Raw genomic sequence first — 14,085 nt, forward strand, 5'->3', positions numbered from 1 at the left:
TTCTGAAATATCCTCACTCGACGGGAATTCAGTGCTTAATGTATAACAGATCAGCTAGCGGTCGAGGGTAAATACAGTATTTTTTACAACACTCTCGATATTAGCACGCGATGCATCCTACCTCTGCCAGACCGGTCCTGGATCTGGAGCGAGTTTTTGTAGAGAATAATTTAAGTGCGCCTTTAGCTACCAGCCGATGTGCACCATGAAAAAAAACTGACTCAAGGTTTCAAGCTGGTTTGACTCAATTGACTCAAGCCTGGTAAATGACTCGAATGACTCAATCGGGGTAAATGATCGTTAACTCATGATTCGGGAGTAATTGGTTAATTTTGTTGGATAAGATTCGTGGTAAATGATCCTGTTAAGCTGTTTATACAAATTCGGGGGTAATTGTTCGTAATAATATTGAATAAGGTTTTATTCGGGGGTAATTGGTTAATTTTGTTGGGTAATATTCGGGGTAAATGATCGGAAACCTATGATTTAAGCTGTTTATGCAAAGTGTTACGATGGGTAATATTCGAAATAAGATTGTGAGTAAATGAATAGGTTTTATTCAGGGGTAATTGGTTAATTTTGTTAGACAAGATTCGGGGTAAATGGTTGTGGTGACCCATGATTTGAGCTGTTTATGCAAAGTGTGACGATACACCCCTTTTGCTAGCTACTTACATTTTTTTAACCGATTTTGCCACAACCGTACAATATGTTTGAATGTCTTTTTCGTACCCTCCCCGTTTCCACGTTGTTATTCCACGATCCAGGAGATCGTGGAACAGGGTCAACGGGGTGTCTTCCCGTTGACCTATTTATTCCTATATTGGTAAATCTTCAAATGTGTGAAGTTATTTCGTGTATGTTCATCTTGTTTCTTCTTGGAGTGAAAGGCGTTTTCGTTTCCATTTACTCTAGGAGTGATACTAGATGGTCAAATCACTTCTCTTCCTAATCTCCTACTAGTTACTCTCACCCCACAGATTTGAATACACTGCAATGAGGTAAGGAATGCAGTTACTTGTTAAACTGGAAGACAGGTTATTAATATATTGCCGTTTCAGCTTTATTAGGCCGTAATCCTGTCGCCGATTCATAACCTTGAAGAACATCCACAGCATGTTGCGGGCTTGAACTCGCAACTCACTGCTTCAAATTTTCTTTGCTTTAACCGCTCGGCCGCCTTGCCGATTCTGAGCAGAAACTGGCGCACAAATCTGGGATCGAACCCGCACCTCTCTGCTCCAATTTTGGTACTCCGAACTTTGAAAAAGTATAGGACATCAGTGTGCATTGGTAGTTCGAACACCACCTTCAGTGCATTTTTAATCAACAGTTGCCCAAGAGAGAATATTTTCTGCGATTGTAGACAAGAATTCCACTCAGTTCTCTAAAAAACATTCTCAAGAATTTTCTAAGAGTTCCACGTGGTATTTTTTACATTGGGTGTTTCAGCTGTCTATTTGACCGTTATTAATAACATTCATATTGATAAGTGATCTTTCTGAATCATGCGACTAAGAAAAGTGTTTAATTCCTTAACAGTGTGCCCAAGGAACTTCAACTCATTTCTCGAGTATAACGATGAAAAATTCCTATCGCTGAAATTCACAATTTCATTCACAATTCGCTTCGCATTTTTAATTCACAATTTCAAATCACTCCACACGATGCTGTGAGATTTCTTTCTGCCAAGCAACTAAAGGTTCAACCTGTTAATATGTCTGATAAAGTTGCAGAATAGTTTTTAAAAACCTTAAAATACGACCAGCAATATAAGTTTTCATATATTGTGACCCTCTCACCAGGTCCTTGTGGTACGTAATTTCTCTAAATTAGCTGCAGTTTTTTATGAATCAATTGTCTCGTATTTTAAACCACGGAAATTGATTTGTTTCGATAATTTTTATTTATTTATATTCTTCGAAAAAAAAATATCTACAACAAAGAGGCTGATCAAGGAATGCCGAGTATACCATTCAATGGAGAATAAAAATTACAACCCTTTTATATCTCGAAAAAAGTAAAAAAGTCGCAGACTTGATGAACAATAATATTCAAAGTTGCTTGAAATTTCCTCTCATTAAAACTGTTTTAATACAAAGTTTACATATTTTTTGTTTCTGATCACCGTTTATAAAAAATAGATGGGTAAGCATGGAAAAATCCATATCGCCATCTCATTTGCGAGTGGAGTAAAGTCTATCCTAATTAGTGAAGAAACGCATAGAGAAGAGCCAAGCCTGTTAGAAGCCATGCGACCTTCAACCAGGGCCTTAATTGTAGTTTTGCAGGTTCTGACGTTGGGTAAATCGACAATTATCTAACTGACTTCTATGCCGCATGTAGAGAGCGTACTAACCCAGTAAATTAGTCAATTACTGCAATTTTGAATTTAATTAAATGGTTGAGCGCTGGTGTTGGGATGGCTATAAAAAATACGAGATCAAGGGCAGTCGGCAGTGTGAATTTATCGCGAGGGACACATCTCCAACACTAAGCATAGGTCAAGACGTGTGTGATTCTTGCAGAAGAATCGAAGGAGGCCGTAACAGGTTGATCTGTAGTTACCGTGAACAAAATTTACAACATTTTACATCCAGCAGTGGTAACCACCGCACCTACAGCTGTGGGTCACCGGTGGCAAGAAGCAACGACCACAAGAAACTCCGAGTCAACTGCGTATTCTTGATTAACTACTCATACTTGATAAACTACTCGTACACTTGGTAACTTCTCATACTGATAGTAAGCGTAAACATCAAAAGTGTATAAATTAATTTTTTACACTGCTGACAGAATGAAAAACAAATAATGAGTATTTGCTACAAGACAGTCTTGCTCAATTTTTCGCACAACTAATAAAATTTGGTGAACCCTTATGAACTCCAATTTGTATTTTCGGTGGAATTGTTGCGGTTCAGAGGGATTGATGACGAAAAATGTTACGACTCGTGGTCAATTATTCTTTTACCATGTAGCTTAACATTTGAAAATGCAATAAAGACAACGTATTTCAGCTAAGTATTGAATATTTCTGTATTAATTGCTGAAGCAATCATGCAAGGAGTGAAGATATCAAAAATGTTTGCAATTGAAAATAGCGGCAACGAAAAAATCTGCCAAGTAATAGTTTTTAAGTTAGATTTAGTAATAATCTTATGTAGCTTGAAGAAAAATTGTTTTTTCCTTATTATGTTTCTGACTACAGATATGGCAGGAGTCTCAAAAGAAACAACCATTTTTCCCGCGTGTTTTTCTACGTCGCGGAGTGGAGACCAAACTGCTTAGCGAAGTTCGTTAGTTCAAGCCCTTGGCGAAGGGCGCATCGGCGTTGGTTGTCAGGTAATACTCGATGTCCGCTCTGAAGAACGAATTGCACAGTTATTGTTCTCGACATACGGTTGATGAGTGTAAAAGATCTTCATCATTAACATATCTTAAAACTTGATGCATTTGAAAAAATTGTAGAACTATATTCGTCGCATTTTTTTCGTAGTAGATCGTTTTTCGTACAAAGCACGGAACTTCATCATAATGAGTATGAACCTACCCAATGATGACGCCGGAAATGTCAGCCGGGTAGCCCATCTGAACGCAGCCGTTGCCACAAGAGCTACACAGCCCGGCTTCGTAGGTCGACCAGTCCGAGCAAGGCTTCGCCCAGAAAGTCTTGTCCGTCGGCTCCTGAGCTCGTATGCTCTCTATCCAGTATTCGTAAGACCGACAGTGACTGCAACAAACTGGAATATGAAAAAATATTAGTCACAATCATAGCTAAAAAAAGCGTGCTTGAGAGATAAATCTGGACAATCGGTAAGTACAGGGTCATCAATATTTGGCGTTACTTTGTTTTTTTTTCAAAATCCATACACTCGCAAAACAGTCAAATGTGTCGTATGGAACCATGTCGACTGTTCTACGGAATGACCTAAAGTTGTCCCCATTCAAGCATGTCTAAAAACACCAACTGTCTGCTCAAGTTGTTGACAAACGCTTCCAAAGATCCAAGATTCTTCTTTCCCGCATTCATGATGGCACGCTGCCAGATCTCATTTTCAGTGATGAGAAGATATTCAATGTTGCACACCACTTCAACTCCCAAAAAGATCGAATTTGGTCGAAGAATGGGACGAAGGATCCCGTGTGGTGGCTAGGAAGCAATGCCCGACCTCAGTGAAGGTCTGGGCAACCGTAATAGAGTCCTCAAGGAGTCCCCTCTTTTTTGTTGACAAAGGGGTGAAATTGAATCAGAAGAACTATCGAGATGCCATCCTTGTTGGTGCATTGTTGCCCTGGGCACGAAAGCACTTCAAAAAACGTCCCTGGTCGTTCCAGCAGGACTCTGCACCATCCTATGGGGCCAAATCGACTCAGGAGTGGCTGTCCGAGAATGTTCCCCACTTCATTACCAAAGATGAATGGCCCCCATCGTCACCCGATCTGAATCCTCTGAATTTTGGGATCTGGTCATACCTTGAGAGCAAGGTCTCGACCGTTCACCATAGCCGTTTGGACGCCCTAGAGGTCAAACTGCTGAAGGAGTGGGGCAAAATCCCGCAGAGTGTCATTCGTGACTCGTGTAAGGCTTTCTCTAAGCGTCTACAACTCGTTATTGATGCAGATGGTGGACATATTGAATGAAATTGTGGGAATTGTATCTCAGAACCTCTGCCTACATAAATACATTTTCAAACATTCACAATTGTGTTTCATTTCATAGTTCTAACAACTCAAAGTAGTAACGCTAAATATTGATGACCCTGTATTGTCAGATCATGCACGATAGGAAGAAAGTTGTGATTAATCACATCATCATCGTGATAAATTATTATCTTATAATCACATCATCATCGTGATAAATTATTATCTTATTATCAGAAGCATGGCGCCATTTAAATGCGAGTTCAAGTTGTCCATTATAGGTTGTGAAAAATTCATTAATAAATATTGGGTATTAAAAAAATTGTGCTCGAAACTTACACTTATGATCTATAATTGTGGTGCTGTTGACCAGTGGGCAGCCAACCTGATGAGCTCCGCCGTTGGGGTAGAAGTCGACTTGGCCAACTGGTTCGATCATCCCCGAGCATCCCTACCAGAGATAAATATCTTTGATTCTTCACCACTGAAGATCTTGCCAAAATGAACTCACTCGTTGCGCTAGGAGCTCTTTGAGAACACTTGAGCGATGAAAAACCAACCCTCTGAACCCACCGAGCAATCATTCCTATAGGGATGATATATACGTGAATGAATCTTGCTGGGAGTGAAGAAAAACGATATTGCAAAAGATCATTGCAATGATCAATCATGTGGATACTTCTTAATATATTGTTAAGTATCCAAACCCTTACGAATTATTTTAATCCTCAGTATTCTGCCTCACGTCTTCTTGGGAGCAGGCATCGGTGTGGATGATGTCGACGAATGTGGCGCTGTTGGGGTTGATGCGTTGCGATTCGTCAACCTCCGTGAAGAGCTTCGACGACGGGTCCAGACCTGCTCGTTTCATCACACAAAGGCAGATCTTCGAATTGGTCGGTAGGTTGCTTTGCAATACTAGGAAATGTTTTTTTGCAATAGTGTACAAAAAACGTAGTGTTTCTATCCTATAACAAGGAGCTGAAATTTTCTAAGCATGTTGAAACGCAAGCTAACACATCCAACAAACTTCTTGGACTAATCAGACGCTCATACGAGTTCCTAGATGCAGAAACGATGAAGCAGTTGTTTGTTGCCGTCGTACGCCCGAGTCTAGAGTTTGGAAACGTTGTGTGGTCACCGAGATTCGAAAAGGACGGTGGAAGTCTAGTAGCTTCTTCAAACTATCGCCAGTCATGAAAAGATCCGGTCAAATGACACGAGTTTAGATCTATGAACAAGGCACGAAAAGGAAAAGAATCGGCGACAGGCCACATCAGGCCTACACTTCAGAGCCGACATCACTATGTTATGTTATGTTATAATGAGGCCCCTCGTGGCAACAAGCGTGGTTCCCTTCTTTGGTGCTCGCTCAAACCCTCTTCTTGTATTTTTATCTTTTCTTGTATTTCTATCTTTTTAAAATACGACTTATCTTCCCCTCCCTATAACCCCCCTCTAAGCGACGCTTCTGCCTCGAACCCGACGGGCTTGTCCCAGAGGGCGAGAGGCAGTAACCTCCCACCATCATCATCACGACCCACACTACCATCTCGCTCGCCATCATCTTCATCCCCCAGCCAGCCCATCATCTTAGTACGCTAGCGGCCCCAGACTTACGGCGTCCAATTAAGAATGCCGATAGACGACCCAAAATATTCCAAAATAACCTTTAAAGAGCTTGACTCTCCACTTATCCGACCGACTGATCCTGCCTGCCACCGGTTTCTACGTCGTGACTGATGACGCTATTGCAATTGACAAACTGACATCAAAAAATGCGACCAATACATTCCACATAATCAGTCGACTACTAGACAGGGACGTAGAAAGCCACACTGCTCACGAAATAAAATACGAAATAACGAAATAGCTGACAACAAAACTGGCAAAAAATATTACACGCAAGTCATCAAAATAACCACAGACATCACAATAGCCCAACGCATACTTACCCAGGGATTCTACACGTATTACACAAGAATCCCGCCTTCACAGTGCGAACAAGAACAACATACACACTCATATGCTACAGATGTTGCAAAATGGAGACCACCCTTCACACCAATGTACATCCACCACTCCCTCTTGCTCCGAAAGCGCCGCCAAAGACCACACTACACACAATGCATTAACACTTACAAAAAATATCTCAACTGCCACAACGAGCATCTTATCCTAGCCGCAAACTGTCTATACCGCAAGCAACAAAAAAAAAACAACCATCACAACAAGAAACAATCAAACACAAAAACCACAAAGCTTCCCTCGAAATAGCTAAACAAGCAATCCAACAAACAAACATTCCACAACATAGCCTGACACTGACTCACAAGACGGAACTAAAATTGACTATTTTCCCTCGAAGCTCATGTCGCCAGCTTCTCCCTCCTGGAAGGGTTCGGCAGCATCTAATCGAAAACCCTGAAAGCCAAGTATGATATCGACACGGCATTCCATGACAGAGACTCCATGAAAATCTTCGATTTCTTTCACAGTCAACCAGTAATTAAGACTCTGGACAGTGACTCCAATCCTGGGACTGAATTCATAAACGATGACGACCTCAGACGATCATCACTTAATCTATCCCAAACAAGCAACAGACGACGACAACAGAAAGATAGACCCTCCAACCCCGATATCTATAACCCATAACGAAGATCGTTACCTCATGAAAACGAAGAATATCGACGAACAGTCAAAAGAATCATGCATTTTTGGACCCGTACTCGTCGAACCGATCTCCATCAAACTATATCTGAGCTCATGAGACACCGTAGAAATCTCTATGGACTCACCTAAACTTTGGTTTGACAACGAATTCAGAAAATAAGAATACGGACTGAAGCTCTCATGGAAGGACGTAGACTCTTCGAAAGTACTTGACTACCTGACACGTGACAGACTTCAAATACACCAACCACTCATAATTATCATTCCCCACGACACCTTCATAAGCATGGATAAAGATTCGACAGCAACCACCAAAAAGACGAAACAATCTACATTCAAACACCCATCACAATAACCAGTCCTCACTAAAGATAGTAAAGCAAAACGACCGCCATTGGTGATAATACTCATCAACCACTCAATTACAGATGAAGGCATCCCTCTCAAGATGTTCAATTACAAAGTACAAAGTTGAATGAGGACTACACTACACTGCGGTGCTGCCATAGCCATTAAGAGGGCTCTGCCCTCCAAAAAAATTCTTAACTAGCCAACCGATCTTTCTGAAACTTCGTACACATATGCAAAACACTAATACAAGAACATTTTGTTCATATATTTTACTTAATTGCAGAAAACGTAAAATGCATACAAAACGGAAATAAGGGGATTTAAATCAATCTATTTCATTTTTGCATTTGTGAGCCAAAACTACGAGAGACGTATCATTCGACACATAATGCAAATATGTAGCGACTCTAGAAGCGATTTTTACTTTTTGTAGAGGAATTTTTCCATTTTTCCAACCTCCCATCTTAACTAGTTTCTGAAATATATAATCTAAACAATAGATAAATCAGAAGAAAGGGCTCATAGAGACGCTACACTCAAAAAATTGCTGCGTACCAACGACGCGCGAAAGCGCTATCCTGGCTTGTTACAAAAGCGTCTACTTTTTTCCCCAGACCTCCCTCCTTAAAAGACACATACCTCACAAACACCACCACAATTTCCACACAGACGTGCGCAATCACAATCGACAATTAAGGGGACCGTTACGATAAAAAAAAAACTTTTTTATTTATGGACGGAGCGTTTTGAAACAGAAATCAATGACTTTTTTGTTCGTGTGAATTTTTTTAAATAAGGAAAACGTGAAAGGAATAGAAAACGGCAAAAGAGTGGGTACATTAAAAAAGTTAATAACTTTTGCAAATCACATGCTACAATGTCGAGACACATAGCATTCGATTCGTAACATTATCTAGCGGCTCTAGAGCCCCGATGTGCTATTTTCCTCGTCGTTTTTCTTTTATGCGCATTTTTTTCATTTTTCACATTTCCCCTACCCCCTCCCCACCCCCACTTCCCCCATGTATAAGTCAAACCATGCACAAATTGAAAAAGACGGCTTTTAGAGTCGCTAGGTATGGTATGTTTTTCATGGATGTAGTAGTTATTAAGTTTATAAGACGGCGTTTTTTAGATTTTTAAATTTTTCAAGGGAGCCAAATAAAGTAAAATTTATTGAAAAAAAAAATATGCCGAAAAAATTCTCGATATTGTAGCCCAAGCTTTCCCATTGCCAATTAGTTGCATTTAAGGTACCAGCACGCGTCTTTAGACTTATTCTTGTCCAGTTCAACATGAATATTAAGCTATAAATGGAACTTATATATATTTGATATATTTATAAATAAAATAAATCCAACATACCAGTAACGCGATCGAGTTTTCCACTAGTGACGGTGTTGCCAACCATTCCAGCACATTGAGCACCAAGGCTGTGTCCCGCTAGTGCCGTTCTCTGGAAATCCAGGCCTACATTGTCCACCATCCAGTCCAGCAAAGACGCGGTGAGATTGGCGACTTCATAAACGCCAGCAACAGCATCGACGTAGTCGGGAGCAGCAGCCAGCTCTCCCCAATCCACCGAGATGAAATTGGCATCAACCCTATCGAGCAAAGCATTCTTGGCATCCAAAATCCACGATGCATTGCCACTGGATATGTAACCATGGAATACCAAAAGGGTTTCTTTGGAGGAATCGAAGTTTGAAGCGGCGAAACTGTCGGCGTTGAAGGCCTCCAATACGTATTCGACATTCCGATTGGACCTTGTCCAGAGTAGGAAGTTGACTTGGTCTATCGCAGCTTTGACTTTTGGTTTAGGTCCAGGACCTAGTACTTGTTGCCAACCGTCAGCCCAGTTATTGGACAAAGATGTGAGACCCTCCCTTATCTTAGGACTGTAGTCAGCAAACGAGACTTCTCGCTCCATGTTGCTCATGCCTACTGACACTGCCAGCAGGCAGGCCAGCGCTACTAGTTCTCGACGGTCCATTTATTGGAAATTTTTTGTTCCCTGTGAACGGAGAGCTTCGGTTATTTATGGAGAAGTTAGTTACTTCCCTTTTGGCTGCTCGTAGATCGAATATACTTGCAAACGCGATTATTAATGTCATAGAGCCTCCGAAAATTCTGTCCTGCATGGCCGAAATGGTTTCATATCTTTCCATTTCAACTACTGCTATTTGTTTAATATGTTTGCGTAATTGTAATGAGCTATGATATACATTCATTCTTTTGTTCTTTGTAGCAGAAAACATTTTCTGTCAACATATTTTTCAAATAAAGCAAATTTTTATTAACATCCTACTTTGGCTGCGTACTAAGATTTGATATTATTTTGTACATAAGATAAGAAAGATTTGTCAGTAGTTGCCGAAACTTCTTTGTCAGAACGACGGCAGGATTATTATTTAAATTTAGTGCATAACAATTTCGTTAGTAAATACTTGAATCATTTTCAGCCCTGCATTGTTTGATCGTCGCTAAAAAAATGTCTTCATATGCTAACATTCGAATCAATCTTCATTCACTAAAATTTACAGTTTAAGCTAAATGAAGTGACTTGAATACTTACCAAGACTCTTCGTTATGCTAAACGACGGCGCGTCAAATGCAGTCGTAAAATGCCTTTCCCTCTTTTTTGTCATGTTAGTCCCCGTTATCGCGTGGGAACGAACAGAAGGCGGGATAACATTTACGCTCAATCACTCAAGGCCGGAAAAAATGTGATAGTTATTTCGAATCTAATCTTGAGTTTGAGCTGCTCTGACATGAGCCCATGTCCCAAACATAAATCGTTGTATCCAGGATGGGGTGAAAAACTGTTAATTCTGTATGTTATTCGAATTATTTACTTAAAATTGTATACACTGAAGTTCTTCAAAACTATCTGTATCCTGTTTTGAATTAGAACGGCACGAAGCGCATGAAGGTTGTGCAGCTGTCGCCTCGCAAGCATGTTAGAGGCCAGCATGGGGATGCATGCCCCACCCCTGGGGCAATGGGCCCATGGGCTTGGGGCAAGGCGCCCACCCTTGGTCCCTCTACCACAATTGCATATTTTCCGTTTAAAAATGATAAAACAACACTTTACAGTTAAAAATAAGAAAAATGTAATAAAAAATATGATATTCATTCATTTATTAACAACTCAAAAAATCATATCTTTATCTTGAAAAAAATATGCTCTTGGCTTAAAAAATTTATCACTGACGTGAAGAAAAATATTTCATTGACATTAAAATATATATCCTTGACTTGAAAAATATATCCTTGCGATAAAAAATTCGTCCCTGACATGAAAAAATGTATCGTTGACTAGGAAAAATATATTTAGTTGATCAGAAAAAAAAATCGTTCCAGTTTCGTCCATAATTCTGATATTATGTGCAGAGAATTCGTACCTAATCGTGATTTCAGCCAACACCATAAAAACTTATCAACTTCTGGCTCCTTGGTGTTGACTGAAATCACCTTTTGGCAAGGCAAGAGTCAATAACTCGATGAGGGGTCATAAATACGAACAATTAGAAGCTAAACCTGCTGCCTAGAGGCGGCAAATCAAAAATTCATGCAATATGAAGTGTAATTTGTAATTCAAAAAGCTTGTCACAGTTTTGAAAAGGTCATTGAGATAAATCTAAATACGTATAACACAAGACTTCTCCATGGGCGCTTTGCCCCGTGACACACGTGGGCCCGTTGCCCCACTAGGTATCATTTCAATTTATATCGTGTCAACATTTTATTTCAAAAGCTAATAGTCTAAACTTGATCTCAAAATTATCCCTATAAATATTACTTTCAAAATATAATTCATAGTAATTACAAAAGCTTCATCTTCAATAATCGAAAACAGTTTTGTTTAGCAGCAAAAAAATTTTAATCTGGGCTAAACAGTTATTCACAAATAACTTAATAACGCAAATACTTAGCAAAACGTAAATCCGTACACTTCATCCCAGTGAAACTGTCGACCGGCGGTAGAGAACACGGACCAATATCTGCCATACTTAGCGAGAAACCCGCTATGGGCCCATGACCCGCAGTGGGCTCGCTGCCCCATGTTACCCTACTCACTGCAGTGACAGAGAGCGCGTTTTCTCGCCGACGAAAACGTGAAGTCACGGACAAACAGACGGACAGACAGACGCACATGACGAGCACAATAGGGCATTTTTTTCTATAAATGAGAAAATGTGCTAAAAATAATGACTGTTAGCTGCTAGGCAATCTTACTCAATTTTTCGCACAACTAATAAAATTTGGTGAACCGTTATGAACTCCAATTTGTATTTGCGATGGAGTTGTTGCGGTTCACAGGGATTAATGATGGAAAAGGTTACGATTCGTGGTCAATTATTCTTTTACCATGTAGTTTAACATTTGAAAATGTAATAAAATCGACGTATTTCAGGTAAGTATCGAATATTTCTGTATTAATTAGTACAGCAATCATGCAAGAAGTGGAGATTTAAATTGAAACGTAAATAAATGTTTTGTAAACGAATATATTAGCATCGAAAAAATATGTTAAGTATCCTTTAGACGTATTTGCTAAAAATCTCAAGTGATTTGATGAATGATTGTTTTTTTTTCTTTCTTATGTTTCTGACTACAGATATGGCAGGAGTCTCAAAAGGAACAACCATTTTTCCCGCGTGTTTTTCCACGTCGCGAAGTGGAGACCAAACTGCTTCGCGAAGTTCGTTAGTTCAAGCCCTTGGCGAAGGGCGCATGCGCGTTAGTTGTCAGGTAATACTCGATGTCCGCTCTGAAGAACGAATTGCACAGTTATTGTTCTCGACATACGGTTGATGAGTGTAAAAGATCTTCATCATTAACATATCTTAAAACTTGATGCATTTTAAAAAATTGCATTACTATATTAGTCACTCTTTTTTTGTAGTAGACCGTTTTTCCTACAAAACACGGAACTTCATCTTAAAGAGTATGAACCGACCCAATGATGACGCCGGAAATGTCAGCCGGGTAGCCCATCTGAACGCAGCCGTTGCCACAAGAGCTGCACAGCCCGGCTTCGTAGGTCGACCAGTCCGAGCACGGCTTCGCCCAGAAAGTCTTGTCTGTTGGCTCCTGAGCTCGTATGCTCTCTATCCAGTATTCGTAAGATCGACTGTGACTGCAACTCACTGGAATATGAAAAAATATTCTGCACAATCAATCATAGCTAAAATAACGGTGCTTGAGAGTTAAACCTGACTAATCGGTAAGCATTATCAGATCATGTACGATAGCAAGAAAGTTGGGATTAAGCGCATCATCATCATGATAAATTATTAGCAGCTTGGCGCCATTTGAATGCGAGTTTAATTGATCCATTGTAGGTCTTGAAGAATTCATTAGTATCAAAAAAGTTGTGCTCGAAACTTACGAATATTGTCTATAATTGAGGTGCTGTTGACCAGTGGGCAGCCAACCTGATGAGCTCCGCCGTTTGGGTAGAAGTCGACTTTGCCAACTGGTTCGATCATTCCCAAGCATCCCTACCAGAGATAAATGTCTTTGATTCTTCACCACTGAAGATCTCGCCAAAATGAATTCACTCTCTACGCTAAGAGCTCTCTGAGAACAATTGAGCGACGAAAAACCAACCCTCTGAACCCACCGAGCAATCATTCCTATAGGTTGATATATACGTGAATGAGTGTTGCTGCTAGGGAGTGAAGGATAAGAATATTGCAAGTGATCATTGTAATGATCAATCATTTTGATACTTCCTAATGTATTATAAAGTATCCTAATCCCTACGAATTATCTTATCATCATTATTCTGCCTCACGTCTTCTTGGGAGCAGGCGTTGGTGTGGATGATGTCGACGAATGTGGCGCTGTTGGGGTTGATGCGTTGGGATTCGTCAACCTCCTCGAAGAGCGGCGACGCAGGGTCCAGACCTGCTCGTTTTAGCAGACAAAGGCGGATATTCTAATCGGTCTGGGAGTTGCTTTGCAATATTAGGAAATATTTTTGCAATAGTGTACAAAAAAACTAGTGTTTCTATTCAAACAAGCGTGGATAGAAACATCCAAACGCTTGTTGCCTCGTGGCAACAAGCGTGGATCTCATCTTGGGTGCTCGCTCAAAGCCTCTTCCTGTATTTTTATCTCTTTCTGTATTTCTATCTTTTTGAAATACGATTGTACCTTCCCCTCCCTATGACTCCTCCTCCAAACGACGCTTCAGCCTCGAACCCGACGGGCTTGTCCCAAAGGGCGAGAGGCAGTAACCTCCTCATAATCACGACCCAGACTACCATCTCATCCATTCAATTTCCATTTTAGGCCTTCGATCCCCGTCAGGGACTTTCCCCTCCCCCCAGGGTCCCACACCAGGCGAGCCCTCTGGTGCCCCGCCATATTGGCGGCCGACAGCACCCTGTTGCACCCCGGACACTG

General features: G+C 40.5%; 2 protein-coding genes across 2 annotated transcripts; both read right to left on the bottom strand.

Moving 5' to 3' along the window:
• Positions 1–2,176: 2,176 nt before the first annotated feature.
• Positions 2,177–10,275, bottom strand: LOC108676452 (inactive pancreatic lipase-related protein 1-like). Its single transcript, XM_018164523.2, has 6 exons — positions 10,244–10,275; positions 9,034–9,682; positions 5,387–5,499; positions 4,981–5,092; positions 3,551–3,740; positions 2,177–3,361 (listed from the first exon to the last, which is right to left on the bottom strand). The coding sequence occupies exons 2-6, from the start codon at positions 9,659–9,661 to the stop codon at positions 3,298–3,300; spliced, it is 1,107 nt and encodes a 368-aa protein (XP_018020012.1). The 5' UTR covers positions 9,662–9,682; positions 10,244–10,275; the 3' UTR covers positions 2,177–3,297.
• Positions 10,276–11,833: 1,558 nt separating this feature from the next.
• Positions 11,834–13,584, bottom strand: LOC108676450 (lipoprotein lipase-like; the record flags this gene model as incomplete). Its single annotated transcript, XM_018164522.2, has 4 exons — positions 11,834–12,442; positions 12,632–12,821; positions 13,064–13,175; positions 13,472–13,584. Coding segments are annotated over 4 exons (479 nt in total), but the record flags the coding sequence as incomplete, so codon positions are not given.
• Positions 13,585–14,085: the final 501 nt, after the last annotated feature.

This window comes from Hyalella azteca, unplaced genomic scaffold (genome assembly GCF_000764305.2).
Source record: "Hyalella azteca isolate HAZT.00-mixed unplaced genomic scaffold, Hazt_2.0.2 contig8452, whole genome shotgun sequence".
NCBI lineage: Eukaryota > Metazoa > Arthropoda > Malacostraca > Amphipoda > Hyalellidae > Hyalella > Hyalella azteca.